Source organism: Epinephelus fuscoguttatus, linkage group LG20 (genome assembly GCF_011397635.1).
Source record: "Epinephelus fuscoguttatus linkage group LG20, E.fuscoguttatus.final_Chr_v1".
NCBI classification, from domain to species: Eukaryota; Metazoa; Chordata; class Actinopteri; order Perciformes; family Serranidae; genus Epinephelus; species Epinephelus fuscoguttatus.
The window spans coordinates 13,103,959-13,120,297 of NC_064771.1; the positions used below are offsets into that span (position 1 = coordinate 13,103,959).

A 16,339-nucleotide genomic window follows, 5' to 3' on the forward strand; every position below is an offset into this window, starting at 1 on the left:
TTAGATTCAAGAATGAAATGTTAATCTTCTCTGTCAATCTATTAGATCCTGTTTGAGTGACAGGTTTTTGGCAGCTCATACATGTCTGCACGTCAGACTTCACACATCCAGAATATAGTTAAAAAACAGAATAATTAAGGTACTTTGCCTCTACAGAGGAGGACATTTGCATTTGACATGTTCTAATTCCTTAAAATCCTGTATAAAGAGAACAAGCATCAATGCTGTTTTTGATCTTTTTCTTTGTAGTTTGACTTGTCAAGAGTCAGGCCTTGATTTGCTTTGAATATAGCCCACAACTGGGACATATCTGTCAAAATGTAAGGCCTGACAAAGCACAGGCTGAATACATAAAACAGTGCAAATGCAGCATACAAATGCCCAGGCCCTGCTTCTGATGGCACTGCTCCCGCTGATCAGCTAAGATGCAGGATAAGTTGGACAGGAAGCCCGTCTATTAGCTGCATATCTCCACACATGCCTCAATGGTCCAAAGTGGCCGTGTAAGAATGTTGTCATCCCAGTATAATAAGACAGTTGTCTCCTCTTTTTATCCAGTCTGAAGAAAAAAATGTCTGGAGCTCTTTCAGACAAAGTGGTCATTCTGAAATGTTCCAGACACTATTTACAGGGCGGAGCTTCCTCAGTGTCCATGCTGCATAACAACAATACTAGCAACATAACAAATATGCAATAACAGAGCAGTAAACAAACCCTCCAGACATGTTTAAGCCAGGTATTAAAAAATAAAAAATCATAAGTTGTGTCTGATATTATTTTTTGTTTTTACAAAAAAAGGTTAAATGTCATGGTTTAAGTGCCTTGCTCAAGATTCAAAAAATGTTATTGTCCCCGCGGGAAAATTTGCCTTACAGACTGTAGTCCAACACAAATACATAAAATGCAATAAAAACAACACAGCACAAGATCCGTATCTCCTACACTGATGTTGTAAATCATGGGAAAAAGACAAAATGACACGACATCCGGGGTTATAATCTGTTTAAAAAAAACAACTGGCCCAACAGATGGAAAAATCTGTGTTAGCGCTACCTTGGGGAGACTAAACTCACTGATGGAAGCATCTGGAACTCAACATGTAAAGAATAACAATGGTCCAAAGCAGTCTGTGCTTGAGGTTACCCTCACTTTATACAAGTGCCAAAGGTCATTTAGGGTAGCACTGGTAATTTTATGGCATGGCTTGACAAATTTTTCCAGTTTGTACCTCTTTTCAAGACTGAAACTGCCAAAGCAGCAAATCATATAAAAAGAAAGGGCAGACTCAACAAAAGAATAATAAAACATTTTTATTGAGAGCATCCTGGTTGCATTAGTGAAGTGAATTACATCCATAATTCACTCTCTAGTACAAAAAATGTGATAAACGGACACACACTCAGTGGTCACTTTATTAGGTACATCTGTGCAATCCAGTGCAATCTAATACAACTCTTATGCCATAAAGTCTGCTTTTATTATGCACATAATATTCACTTTCCTTTAGACCCTCACAGGGGATAAGGAGAAACTTCCCCCAAAAAACCCTTTAATGGGGAAAAAATGGTAGAAACCTCAGGAAGAGCAACTGAGGACCACACAAGTTACTGATGTTTTGTGCTGGACTGTTATACTGTGGAGTGTTTCTAACATTCTGACCCCATGTATGTAAATGATGTAAAGGACAAAAAACAGAAACACCACTTAAGTAATGAAAATAAGAATTAATTTACATATTTCTTACATTGCCTGCAAAAACACAATATTCTAAACTTTGAAAAGTCAGAACATGTGTATTAAATTGCAATGGCTTGTATAGGTGTACCTAAAAGTGGCCAGCTAGTATATTTAGTAGGGATGCACAATATTGGATTTTTTTTGCTGATATCCGATATGCCGATATGTAACAACTCATTTGATCAATAATCAGTACTGATATTGATATATCCACTTTTTCGCCTATTTAATTTTCGTGATCATCAAGTCTCTTCTGTAGTAGAATTAACATCATATTATGCATGCATACCCATACTCGTATGATGGCCCACCAGCAGATGGAGACATGAAAAAGAATGCTGTAAAAATGCATGTAATATTAATTCATCATGCAAATTAAGAAAAAGCATGTTGGCCGATTCTAATAGTTCATTTTAAAGCCAATATCGGCCAACGCTGATGACTTGCCGATATTATCGTACATCCCTAATATTTAATATTTTATTTTTTGTTTGTTTGGAGTGCTCAGGGAACATGTCCTCTTCAAAATTTAGAACATATGCATTAAAATAAATACAATACAATACAATACAACAAAAGCATGAAAGTAGCAGAGGACTTTTATTTTGACAAAATTAAAGTCCTTTTTACCATAAACTGATGCAAAAAAAAAAAAAAATAAATAAAAATAAATAAATATATATATATATATATATATATATATATATATATATATATATATATATATATATCAAAATGCAAGAAGCTAAGTATGTGATGCTCAACATTTTCTGGGGGGACTTCTAGCCCTCCCATTTTAAGTGTCTTTCCCAATGTTGAAACGAACCCTACGCCCTTGGATGCGATTCAAAAAGTCTTTTAGAGAGCTCAATAAATGATGTCATCAGAGACGTCACGGCAGGAAGTGGTCCATTGAAAGTGAACGGGAGAGGAGAGTTTGTGGGGAAAGGATGGATGGATGGATGCCAGCACACACAGCCTGTGATACAATGAATACATCTCGTCTAAATAAAAAAAAAAGTAAAAAAAAAAAAAAAAAATACAGTCTATAGTGTAGGCCTACTACTAATAGTAATAGTAATAATAATAGCCTACTAATTATTATTATTATTATTATTGTAGGCTCATAATTATAGAAATAACACAAGTAAGTAAAAATTGGTTGGTTTAAAAAGGAAAAAAAACAAACATGTCAGTCCTTGTAGTATAATTAGATTTGACTTTGAGTTTTATTTTAAAGGACGTTCAGCATACATAGCCAGAGCTTCACAAACAATACCTGTGTGTATAAATCCCCAAAAAGTCCATTAAACATGCACTTTAATCTCACTAGTGTGATAAAAACATTAAGAGAGGTTTCCATCCGTGGAGGGAACAAAGAGTTGAGTGTGTTGAGCTGAAGCCCGCTGTTGTTTTTAGCCACAGTCACCCCCTGCACCCCCGCCCCATCTCTGCTGCTGCCTCCTTTTCATTTGCTGCCTTTCTCATCCCGCCTGTGTGTGTGCGCCGCATCCATACCAAGATCCTCTGACTCCTTCTCCACATGTCCCCGCAGCTTGCACCGGATTTCATTACATAATTGAGCTCGTAGCACCTCAGAAACACGGGGCTCACGTCGCGTCTGACTGACAGCTGATCGGCGCTTTTACGGTAAGTGGGCCTGATGGTGAAATCGATCGGGGGGTTGTGGGTGATTTGTAGCGTGGCTTTTACACATCCAGTCCTTTTATTCTCTGTGTGCCGGGCAGACGGCGTCGCTTCACGGCGGTATTGTCATTCAAAAGCTGGGGTGGTTGTCTCTAACTCCGCGCACAGATTCACCATCTCAGCCGTCTTGATTACATATATATATATATATATATATATATATATATATATATATATATATATATATATTTAATAATAATGCCGCATTTTGGTGCCACATTTTTTGGCATCACTTGAGCATCCTCTCGCCTTCTTGTCTCAAGCTGCCACAGTGTGAGAATGTTCTGGAAACAACCCGCCTGAAGGGCTTTTATTCTGTAGTGAATTATTTAAGCTCTGCCAGCCTCACTTTTAAACAAATTTAAGCATGAAACAGGCTATTTGTCTTTTTAAAAAGGCTAATTTAAAGTTTAAAGATAGGCACTGTGTGTGTGTGTGTGTGTGTGTGTGTGTGTGTGTGTGTGTGTGTGTGTGTGCGCACAGAGGAGTTGACGTGCCTCCCATGCTGATGCAGAGGAGTACAGACAGCCACAGTGCCCTGGTTTCACAGGGAGGTGCTTTTGGCCTTTTGTCTGTCTTTTCAAACCTCCTCCAGCTCCCTTCTTCCGTCCTCCAGCCCAGTCTGTGATCTGGCCTCTTTTTTTTTCTCTCTCACCCCTCCTCTCCTGATGAAATGTTTCACCAACTCATCCCACACAGAAGCACTGCAGACTCATTAAACAAGTCCATTTGCTGGCCCTAATAAGAGGGCCAATGAAAGAGGAGCTCAGCTGAATTATTTAGGCTACATATTTATGCTATGTCATCCATCAGCGGTGTTATCAGTCCTCCTCTCCCCTGTGTCATGATCATGACAGATGTGTGTGTTCACACTATCCAACACGACACCGGGAGGATAAATAAAAGCCCCACTCATCAGCCATCTTTCCCCAAAATGAGCTTATAAACCGGAAGGATTAAGTCCACTCCTGTGGTGATGGGGGGACCTCTGAACTCTTGTACTATTTGGATGTGCCAGAGTGAAGCCAGCCTAAACACAAAAGTAAGATTTGCCCTTTGCTCATCCTCTATTTTAACCCATTTGGCAGGGAAAATATGTTTCTCCAAAGGATAATGATAGAGCCATAAGGTATTTTCAACAAGACTGTTGAAATGGCCTTGGAAGACATTTACAAAGAACTGAGGAATATATGAATGCTACATCAAAATTACTCACTCAGAAAGTGCCTTATATTACCCATAAATGCTACCCTGCAGTAGCATACATAAGAATCATATAACAGATGATGATTAAACCTGATGATTTTAATGTCAGTTGTTTCTCCTGTAAAGCACATTATGACACACACTTATGATCAATAGCATTTGCACAGCCCAGTCACCAGAGGAAAATGTTGGTATTGTACATTTATGCAAACTACAGACATATGACGGCAGTAGTTCAGTCCAGGGACTGTTCGAGTCCCTGATCAGGCCAAATATCAAGTGTGGACTGGTGGCTGGAGAGGTGCCCTTGTGCAAGGCATCAAACCCCCCATCCACTCGGGGTGCCTGTCCATGGGCAGGCTGTCACTCTAATGTCATAATGCGTGTACAGTATAGGTCCTGTTGGTGCATGTGTGTGTGTATTTCGGGCCTGTGTGTATATGTATATGACAACAGAGTGAAATAAATTGGTTATTTATTTATCACCTGGTATGTCTGTAGTTTATTTTAGTACTCTAAGTATTTTAGTATTTTCTTAGTGATTTTATCAGTGAAGTGGTGCATTGAACAAGTATTGTGTTGTCTTTTTGGTTGCATGTTGTTGTGGCTGTTGTGTTGTTGCTGCAGCAACAAATTAATTTCCTGGAAAGGATCAATAAAGTTGATTTGATTTGATCTGATATAAAATCTGATATAAAAAGTGTTTTCTGCATTACTTCTGAAGCTACCAGAGTGTTCTAGCTGTTCTACTGTCTATCTTTACCCACTTAATCATTATATCCACATTACTAGTGGTTATTTAACAAGATCACATTGTGTGAATATTTTATGAAAGCACCAATAGTCATCTCTGAAATATCATCCCAATATCAATATTGAGGTATTTGGTCAAAAACATTGTGATATTTGATCCCCATATCCCCAGCCCTTCGGATCATATCAGTGTTTTTAAAGTGACGTAATTCAGATTACATGTATAGGAATGGTGGACAGAATGGTGGATGGCCTGACGCCTAAGTTGAGGGGCTACCAAGCAGCAGAGCACTGTTTGACACCAGACATGTTTTTTAACGGCATGTTGGGACATTTCCAACAGTGCTTGTGGCGACAACAATTGGGTATTTTAAGCCAAAATATGAGCTTTTCCTAACCATGCCAAGTATTTTTTTATGCCTAAACCAAACCACATATTAGCCACAGCATGATCGCAACACAAAATTAAAGATTGAAATGCAAAGAAACTTAACTTTTCAACATTTTGTCTGAAGCATACAAATGTAACATATCCGTGATTAACAGAAGCAATGCCAACATTTATTCTAGCAATTGAGCTGCATTTGCAAGACTTTATTCTCTATATTATCATGACTATCATCGTTTTTAGCTCAGGGAAGTTAATTTACAATATGACAAGAATGGCATTGTAAAGAGAGCAAAGACACAGAAGTAGTAGGTGACATCATTCTACCCTTAAACTCAGGCAATAAATTCTTTTTATCGTCATCTGTAAAATCACCCCAAGTCAACCATAAAAAGTAGACCTGCTATATACCTGCAGGAACACTGACTCAGGGCAACCAGGAGAAATGCTAGTTTTCTAGCATGCTAAATTAAGATGGTGAACATGGTAAACATCACTGTCTGCTTAGCATCAGCATGTTAACATTGTCAATATAAGCCTGTATAGCTCAGGATGACTTGCTGGTACCGCAGATTCAAACAAACAAGCGTCCGTATTGGCATTAAAACTCCTCATCAAGTACAAGTCAGCAACATCAGCTGGGAGGAGAAAACATTTACAATGAGATATTTGTCATCAGCTGACAGTTCACTCAATCAGCTTCATTTCAGCCCGGCAGATAGAGGCTCGATCAATGAGGAGAGATGAAGGTTAGATGACGATGAGCGGTGACGAATTTTAAAAACAATGCTGATGGGAATAATTAGAACACTAATGCTAACCTTTTCAAAATAATTGTAACACGTTAAACACACACACACTCCTCTCAGAGCAAAGTGATGTATTGCATTGGTGACATGAAGTGTGTACACATGCCATCGCAGCCTTGTTGACCTCTGCCTCAGGAAGCTTTAAAGCCTCCAGCCTGCGACCCCACTGTCCAGCGTAAAAGACAACACCCGTCACGCCATGCTCACACAAACTGCTATATTTAGACTGATAGCGAGGGAGGCAGAGTGTGTTATTGAATGGAGCCTGTGGGATTCACTCTGACACACACTGGATTCGTCACTCTCTGTCACTCTGCAGATGTGACATCAATATTAAAATTCACAGGGAGGTGGCTGCTAATAACCTCGACAACACATCCACCCACATCTGTGTTGCAGGGCGCTGTGTAACTTCTGCAGAACAATGCCCTGCAGCCTTTTGTATTTGTAGTGAGTGTTAAAATCATGAGCCCACTAATGATACACACATCACAACTTCTGGTTACAACGTGATAATTGGGGTTGTGTCACAGCACAGTGACAGAGCTCATTTTTCCTAAAATTACTGAAACGCTTCAGAGAGCAGCTCAATGTTTGAGTACACATGGTAAAGAGCGGTCCTGTAATGGATGTCAGTCTTGTGCAAGTGGGGATTTTAATATAACAAAGTGTGATGAGCCGAGCCGAGCCCCCCCAGGGCAGGATTGTTATTTACATCATCTTGGGACCTTTTCAAAGCCGGCAAGATCACAATCTGGTGCTCGGAAATCCAATTGCTTTGTTACTCTCATTATTCTCACAGTAGCTTCCAGCTGTTGTGCGCCTGGTTGTTATGTCTAGAACCAAAGAATAATCCACTCTGAAACACTTCTAAAATCAGCTGTTGGTTATTTTCAGAGCCAATGTTATAGTCCGTTTGTGATTATTTGTACTTATGTGACAACTTTTTCCCCACATAGCTACAATAGAGTGTCTGGAAACCTTTAAAGTGACAGTTTACCTCAAAATCAAAAATACATGTTTTCCCTCTTACCTGCAGTGCTATTTTTTAATCCACATTGATTTGGTGTGAGTTTCTGAGTGTTGGAGATATCGTCCGTAGGGATGTCTGCCTTCTCTCCAATATAATAGAACTAGATGGCACTCAGTTTGTGGTGCTCAAAGCGCCAAAAAAATCCATCTGAAAAACTCAACAGCAATGTCTCTTTCAGGAACTCATGACCCTCAAGATAATCCACAGACCTTGTTGTGAGCAGTTTCATGTAGGAAATGTTTTCTTTCTACTGACCTACACCCACCAACTGTATCACTGTGCAGAAGGAAGCATGCATCTACTCATGGATGAAAGGCTCGTGCTTGTGACAGTGTGAGATGTAAACATTAATGGCGTCCTCCTTGGCTGAGCTGTAACGTTAGCTAGCTCAGTGGTGCTAGGTGAGCTAGCAGTAGATGCACGCTTCCTTCTGCGTAGTGATACTGTTGGTGGGTGTAGTTCAGTAGAAAGAAAATAGTTCCTACATGAAAGTGCTCACAACAAGGTCTGTGGATTATCTTGAGTAACTGGGTCGTGTTTTCTGGAAAAAGACATTGCTGTCGAGTTTTTCCAATGTATTTTTTGGCACTTTGAGCACCACAAGCTGAGTGCCATCTGGCTCCATTATATTTGAGAGAAGGCAGACATCTCTACAGTCGATATCTCCAACACTGTGCAACCCACACCAAAACAACCTAGACTGATAAATAGCACCATAGGTAAGAGGAAAATATGCATTTTTGATTTAAGGGTGAATTGTCCCTTTAATTGGTGTCAGGCTTAAAAATCAAAGCGCAGAGGCATATCCAGACTCACTATTTAGCACCAACATCCAACATTCATACAGTGAAAAATCTCTTGTGTAAGATCCACCAAGAACAAGATGTAAGTGCCTCAGAGGACCAAAATACAAAGCATTCAGATGACAAGCTGTATTTTGAGTAAGACTCTTGGTTATGGGTCCAGAATATATCAGTTACCTTATCAGTACTGGGCCTTCAAAATGTGTCATCCTCATCTAACAGTATCATAAACATGCCTGATACATGACATTAGGTTGATGAAGTGTGCTATTTAAGTTCTGTGACAATGATTTCTTACATAATCCAGGAGGCTTTCCAGTAGTTTATTTATTCTAAGAAGTTAGAGATTTGTATGAACTCATAAAGGAACATTTAATCCTTCTGTTTATCTGAAATGTTCAAAGTCACCATATTTGGAGATTTCAGTGGACAGACACCATACATGTGCTTGCCTGCTTTGGGAAAAAAAAGTTGATATCTAACAAGGTTTGCATTTCTAAAAGCTCTCGTGATGACTGAAGAGAGGTGGTGTCTCCCTTTGTATTTAGTAAACCTTAAGTTGAGGCAACAGTGTGATAGTCAGCGTGTTCTACATTTCCAGTATAGCAGTTTACATATATCTTTGAGTAACTGCAGGCATTTGGAAACATGGTAGTGAGCAGGATGGGTGCTAATACATCACTGTTTATAGATATCTGCAGCTGCACCAAAGCTCACAGTTTAATTGTGACATATTATTAACCTTTGCTATTTAATAACCTCTCTTTCTCTCTCTTTATTGAAGGGTATTGCTGCTCCACCCCTCCACCCATAAGATCTCTCCAGCCTTACACACACTTCTGCCATGCAGGAGGTGTAACCCTCCTCCCTCTTCTTCCTTGTGCACTATCGGAGGAGACCTTAGACAGAAAAGAAAAATCCCAACCTGTAACCAGTCAAGATGTCAGACCAAGATGCCTCTTCACCGGCAGACCAGGCGCTGCCGCTCACCTCACCCCGAACCCCCCTGCAGCTCTCCTTTCCCTTCATGAGGGAGGGCAGTCGGGTTTGGGAGAGGGAGAGGAAACCACCGCAGCCTGGAGAGCTGCCCAGCCCACTGCCCACCAAACGCACCCGCACATACTCAGCGTGAGTCGGAGAGATCTGCATATCTTTTGCTATTGTGCATCATATTTACTTGAACAATACAAAAGCTTAAAATAATTATGGTAATATTTATGATGCACTGTTCCTTTCTCTCTCCCTCTGTTTCCATCTATGTCTCTTTCTCTGCAGGACAGTGCGAGCCAGATCAGGTCCAGTGTTTAGAGGGGTGTGTAAAAACTTCTCCAGGTCTCAGGGTCATGGATTCATACGTCCCTCTCATGGAGGAGAGGACATCTTCGTCCACATCTCTGAGTGAGTGAAGATGTTTAGTTTACACTGTCAGGGTTTTCATGGCATGTGTAGGATTACTAAACACAAATGAACATGCATTGACCAGGAAGAGACTCAAAATGGTCACGAAGAAATGCAAAGGAACTGCAAAGAGACACAGGATGACTACAAAAAGGGGCAAAACAACTGAGATGCAAAGTGACTTCAAAGAGACACAACATAACCTCAATGTGTCGGGAAAGATTCTGAGTCATCCGGGTCATTATTGGTTTGGGCTCTACAGAATGGAGGAATTGAACCTTTAACTTACAGAACAGCATGTTCAACATTTTAAGATATTTATAATATGATATTTCCACTTCCAGGGATATGAGAGTTGATGGTACAAAAGACACTGTCACTATCTGTCAGTAGCAAGCCTCCCAACATTATGGAAGTGCTGTACTAACTTGCTAGAGCACCAGTCTGGGAGCAGGTCACTGAGACAGTACCAGCTCAGAAAAAGTCATGGGCCATGAATGAGGTTTGTAATGTTGTTTGTCTTTCCTGGACAGCATCGATGGAGAGTACGTGCCTATGGAAGGGGACGAGGTCACGTACAAGGTGTGCCCCATCCCTCCCAAGAACCAGAAGATCCAGGCTGTCGAGGTGGTGATCACCTACCTGAATCCAGGCACCAAGCACGAGACCTGGTCAGGCCAGATCATCAGCTCCTAGACCAGCGCTCTGAGCCGCAAAGCTGCAAAAGCAAAGGGGGATTTAGTCTTAGGTTTTATTCTTTTTGGGGTGTTAAGTTTCGAACCAGGTCTGGGGAAGAGAGATCAGAGTGTGGCGTGTCGCGGAGTTCAACCTAAGGTGGCTTAGTTATTTAGTAGCGTTGGTGGAAGTTTGAGTTTGAGGTCAGCGCTGGAAATTAAACTTTGAATGTATTCGTTTGAATGTTTTTCTTTGATGGTCATGATTTGGGTTTGAATGTTTTAATTTGAAGGTTAGGGTTCAGGGCTTGGTGCTAGAAATTTTATTTTGACTTAAGGGATATATTTTAGTTGGGAAACCAGTGGTTTAGAGGGGAGCGATTTGTCTTCAGTGAGATGACAGAGGCCGAATCACATTTTGAGAAAATTTGACCCAGTTCGCTATATAAATACACTCCATTTGTGCACGACAGACAGAAGAGTTTAAAGTTAAAATCTCAAAGATTTTAATTTAAATTGTTTGTTAAGTCCAATCAACAAATGAGGTAACACAATAGTGACTGAGCCTATAGCCCACTACGAAAGCCCTTGCATTTGCAGTATCATGTGTCTGTGGCGACCAATGTTGGGCGTACTACCATTACTACTGTAGCTACTGTCATCACATTACATTTGTCTGTAATGCAGTGATCTAATGCATTACAGTTCTAAATTCAGTAATCACATTACAGTTACTAATCAAACAATCATGTTATGTTTACATCACATAAGTTCTTCAATTATCTGCATAATGGGCTGAGAGAAAAAGGTTAACCAACGTGCTGAAAAACTTTTTTAGAGGCTCCTTCTCTTTAAGTATAACCTGTTATTGAGTAATACGTCAAATGCAGCCAACTAATCTACCGTAAAGCCTTGGTTTGGTGAGCGAGTGTTCAGTGCAGTTCATATGCTGTTTAAATGTGTTTTTTTACCTTTTAAGTCTGTCATCATGTATTGGTCTTAAGAAGGCCAGTCACTTATATTTTTTATTTAGGCAATTAATATTTGTTCAATGTGGTTTTAGGAAACCAAACCTCTTTATATATTGATATAGTTTCATTTTGAGGCAGTTACAGGCAGTGTCATCCTGATTCTCCTGATTCTTGTTTGGTGCTGATATGTGGGCACATGTGAGGTTTAACGTTAATTTGTTAGCTTGCAAATACACCAATCAGCCAAAACATTAAAACCATTGGCGGGTCAAGTGAATAACATTGATCATCTTGTAACAGTGCGATGTATTGCTGGAAAACCTTGGGTCCTGGCATTCATGTGGATGCTACTTGAAGTGCTCCAGCACTTGTCAGTGGCAGTGGTCCCCCAGCAGGACAGTGCATCACGCCACACCTCAAAAACTGCTCAGGAATGACAAAGAGGGACAAAGAGCTCAAGGCATCGACCTGTCCTGCAGATGCCCCAGATACCAATCTGATCTAACATTTGAGGAACCCTCTGCCCCAGAGGTACCCCCGATCAATGGTGAGTGCTCCTTGGACCAGACTTGGCTCTGACCTGTCAAGGCATAGACACAGGATCACTGGTGGTGTCCAATAATGTTTGGCATCAGGGCATTAGCTTTGGGTCTTTTGAGTCCTGTAGGTTGTGGGGTGAAGTACCAGCACATCCCACAGATGTTTGATCAGATTGGGATCTGGAGAAGTTGGGGGTCAGGTCGACGCTTTGAGCTCTTTTTATGCTCCTTGGGCCATTCATGAGCAGTTTTTGTGGTGTGGCATGGCGCATTGTCCTGCTGGGGGGCCACTGCTACTGGCGAGTGTCGCTGCCATGAAGGGGGGTACCTGTTCTGCACTGGTGTTGAGGTGGGTGGAGCATGTCAGATGGCAACCACATGAATGTCAGAGCCCAAGGTTTCACAACAGAACATTGCACTGTACCAAGCTGATTAATGTGTTCACTTCACCTGTCAGTGGTTTTAATGTTTTGGCTGATCGGTGTACTGTATGTGACAATGCATTTCAGGTGATGTTGTGGAGTAATGTAACAAGTAGTGTAAAGAATTACTTTCTGCAGGCAGTAATTTGGTATAGTAATGCATTGCACTTTTTAAAAGTAGTGAGTAGTATGTAAAACGTTACTTTTTTCTTTTTTCTTTTTTTTGAGTAACAACCCCAGCACTGGTGGGTTTTTTTTGGGAAAAGTCACAGTGGTTTGTCTGCCAGAGAGGGTAGGCGGAGCTAACGCAAAAACTTACTCTTCACCTCACTTGTGTGTGAAGCTGCGTACTCAGTTTTCCAGTCTCTGCTGGAGAAACAGAGATCTTCAAGCTTATAATTGAAGTTCAAAGGGACCAGCTCGATGGAGTTGTGAATTTCAGTTCCATTTCTATTCCCCTTCTTTTTACATCTAAGCCACCAACTGATGTAAATTACACACCACCACTGCCAAAAGTCATGCGACATGTATCCAGTAAAAAAAAAAACGTACAATTAGTTCAGCCATATTGTGTCTGTGTTTACAAAGCCAGATGGAGACGGTTGCCTCACAGCAGAACATCACATCAAAAGGAAATGAAGGAAAATTACATTTGTAACATTTGCCCCCTTTGTTGTTTATGATCAGGCTTGTTAAGGCACAGCTGCTCGGATCTGCCTTCAACTCGCTGCCTTCAGAAAACATTTTAAGATGCTTTGAGGTACCACAAAACCCTGCTAGTGCATGGCTGCCAGACGGAAACAATCAATGCACTTACAAAGGAAAGCATCTTCGACAAAGATCCAAATAGCTCTTAATGTGCTTCAGCCTCAAGAGTTGCGATAGGCTCTATGTGTAAGGAATTATTCTCCTTCTTAATATTGTAGCACTACTGTATTTTGTCTACTCAGCCAGTGTAGAAATCCAGTATTATTGTAGCCAGCTCCTATGACGGTCTTAAGTTTGGGTGGTAGAGATGGTAGATGGACGTAGTGTGAGCCTGCCACTGGGAAACCAGGCCAGAGGGATTTTGGTTGGGGAAGGAAACCGGAGAGGGAGGAAGGTCAGGGAATGGGCAGAGGATGGAGTGATTGTCTGTAGATGTACTTCAGCACTGATACAGCTTGATTTGAAATGTTGCAAAGCACGTGTAATCAGGAAGACAGTGATTAAAGTCAGCATTTAAAATAAGCTGATAAAAGGAAAATAGCTGAAGAAGATGAGCTGCTGATTTTTAGGTGGAAGGTTGAACACGGGGGAGTCCGCTAAGTTGCATACGTCACGGCAAACGACTGTGAAAAAAAAAACAGAGCAGCAAAAGCTTCCTGGTGTAAGTTTAAAAAGACTATTTATTTATTGACTTATTTATTTTCATTTGTAACTATGAGACCATCAGGTGTTTGGTAATTAAAAGCTGCATTTATAAGTACTTGTGCAAATTTAAGCCTATTTGAATACACTGCACACCTCACTCTAATGATACTACCCTGTTGATATCCCTTTGCTACTGTCATGTCATCACTGACAGGCCAAAAAAAAAAAAACCTTTCCAAACACAAGTTTCTAATTTCTACATAATCCTTGTCTAATTTTTAATAACTGTGTGATGTTCAAAATAACAAGCAGTTTTTGTTGTTTTGGAAATCGGCATGTTCTGTGCTGTTTGTTGTGTTTTTATTTTTATTTTTACGTAGAGTGTGTTGATGCTGTTTCACCCTGCAGTAACACAGCTGGAGCCTTCAGAGAGGCGTCGTCAGGTCTCCCATGCATCTTTGATGTTTCGCCATGAGTGTGACTTTAACGTCATAGTAACACACTGCAACTGTTTGGTTTCTCTCCTGTGAGAGAAACACGTTTGATTGTGTTCGCAAGCACTTTTATTTTTGTCAAATCACTGTGACGCTGTCTTTTGTCATTAAGATAAAGTTTCAATAAAACTTACTACTGTATTCACAGACCTGTGTGGGGATATTATTTTGATAATGTAGTGCAAAGACTGCTCTGTGCTCTTTTTGAGTTTAGTATTTCTAGTCCTCGTTGGTGTCGCTACAAAGTGTAGTAAGTAGGGCGGTTATTTTGAGAGACCTCTTTGACAAAGTTTCTTCTGTGAACTTTGCCTCAGTGTCTCAGACTGCTGTTTGGGATGTTAGAAAATGTTCAGCTGAGTCTTTGCTTTGGCTCAGACTGTTGTGTCCACATCTCGTTTTCTCTCACTGGTATCCATTAGAGGGCAGCCCAGCACAAATAATCTCCTACTTTATTACACAACTCTCTTTGGTGGGCACACAGGGGTCAGTGAAACAAATAAACAAACAACACACAGCATACAAATGTTCCAACTCATTGAAAAGAAAGGGGCTGCCACTGACCTGACTTGGCAACCCAGACACAACAGACTTGTACTTGGATCAAGGGCAGTGGTGAAGGAAGCATTCAGATCATTTATCATTTTAGCATTTAAGTAAGTAAAAGCAGCAATGCCACACTGTGAAAACACTCAATTGCAAGAAAAAATACTTCACTGAAAATGTTTCTTAAAAGGACAGTTCAACCCAAATCCCAAAGTACATATTTTTCCTCTTACCTGTAGTGTTATTTATTTATCTGGATTGTTTTGGTGTGAGTTGCTGATTGTTGGAGATATCGCCTGTAGGGATGTCTGCCTTCTCTCCAATATAATGGAACTAGATGGCACTCGGCTTGTGGTGCTCAAAGTGCCAAAAAATACATTTTAAAAAACTCGACAGCAATGTCTCTTTATAAAAGACATGACCCGGTCACTCAAGATAATCCACAGACCTTGTTGTGAGCAGTTTCATGTAGGAACTATTTTCTTTCTATCAAACTTCACCCACCAGCTGTATCAGTCAGTATGTTTACATGACACTTGAAAAAAAACGAATTATTGCCTTAATCTGATTATAACTGGACAACTGAAGTGCATGTAAACGCATTACTCCGACTAATATTGGAGTTCTCCAACTCTGATTAAGACACCCAGATAATGCGATTGGAATTCGATTTTCTCCGGAATGTATACGCCGTAATCGGAGTTAAACTAGACAATGCATGTGTGCATGCTCCACACCCTCCGCGCTGGCGTATGACCCCGGAACAGACAAGACATGCTATTGTTGTAGCCCTCCAACAGCATACGGCGTTCTTGTCTGCCTCTCGAAATCACCGTGACCATGAGGGATAGCATGCACCTTATCTGCACAATCAGTAACGCGTACATTACGTACGAGATGAACAAAGCTGTACAATTATCCATCTTGCTGTTGTTCAAAAATGCCGGTCTGCCACCTGACTCCAGCTGTTTATTATTAAGTGACGTAATAAGTCACCCGGAAAGGGGGCCATATTAACCCGCTGAAACGAAGCATATCGCCACCTAGTGTTGAGGAGGAGGACACGTTCCCGTCAGTAATTCGATTTTCTCAGTTGCATGTAAACTGGGACAAGGACAGAAGTCCAATTAGACGCCAAAATCGAATTTTGAGCATAGCTCGATTAAGCTGTGCATGTAAACATGTTGACTGTGCAGAAAGAAGGTGAATCAACTGCTAGCTCACCTAGCACCACCATGAGCTAGCTAACGTTACAGCGCAGCAGAGGAGGACACCATCAATGTTTACATCTCATACTGTCGGAAGTGCAAGCTTCTTCTCCATGAGTAGATGCACGCTTCCTTCTGTGTGGTGATACGGTTGGTGGGTGTAGTTCAGTAGAAAGTAAACAGTTCCTACATGAAACTGCTCACAACAAGGTCTGTGGATTGTCGTAAGTAACCAGGTCATGATTTCTGGAGAGAGACATTGCTGTTGAGTTTTTCAGATGTATTTTTTTGGCGCTTTGAG

At 40.8% G+C, this 16,339-nt stretch overlaps 1 protein-coding gene across 1 annotated transcript; it reads left to right on the top strand.

Moving 5' to 3' along the window:
- The first annotated feature begins 3,180 nt into the window (after positions 1–3,180).
- On the top strand, positions 3,181–14,434 carry csdc2a (cold shock domain containing C2, RNA binding a). Its single transcript, XM_049563752.1, has 4 exons — positions 3,181–3,387; positions 9,221–9,564; positions 9,712–9,834; positions 10,368–14,434. Exons 2-4 carry the CDS (start codon positions 9,377–9,379, stop codon positions 10,528–10,530), a joined length of 474 nt encoding a protein of 157 aa, XP_049419709.1. The 5' UTR covers positions 3,181–3,387; positions 9,221–9,376; the 3' UTR covers positions 10,531–14,434.
- Positions 14,435–16,339: the final 1,905 nt, after the last annotated feature.

Excerpts from the sequence above, each read along its gene's own strand:
- csdc2a (XM_049563752.1), top strand. The coding sequence starts at position 9,377 with ATGTCAGACCAAGATGCCTCTTCACCGGCAGACCAGGCGCTGCCGCTC. Across the intron at positions 9,565-9,711 it reads CGCACCCGCACATACTCAGC|GACAGTGCGAGCCAGATCAG; the intron begins GTGAGTCGGAGA and ends CTTTCTCTGCAG. Across the intron at positions 9,835-10,367 it reads ATCTTCGTCCACATCTCTGA|CATCGATGGAGAGTACGTGC; the intron begins GTGAGTGAAGAT and ends TTTCCTGGACAG.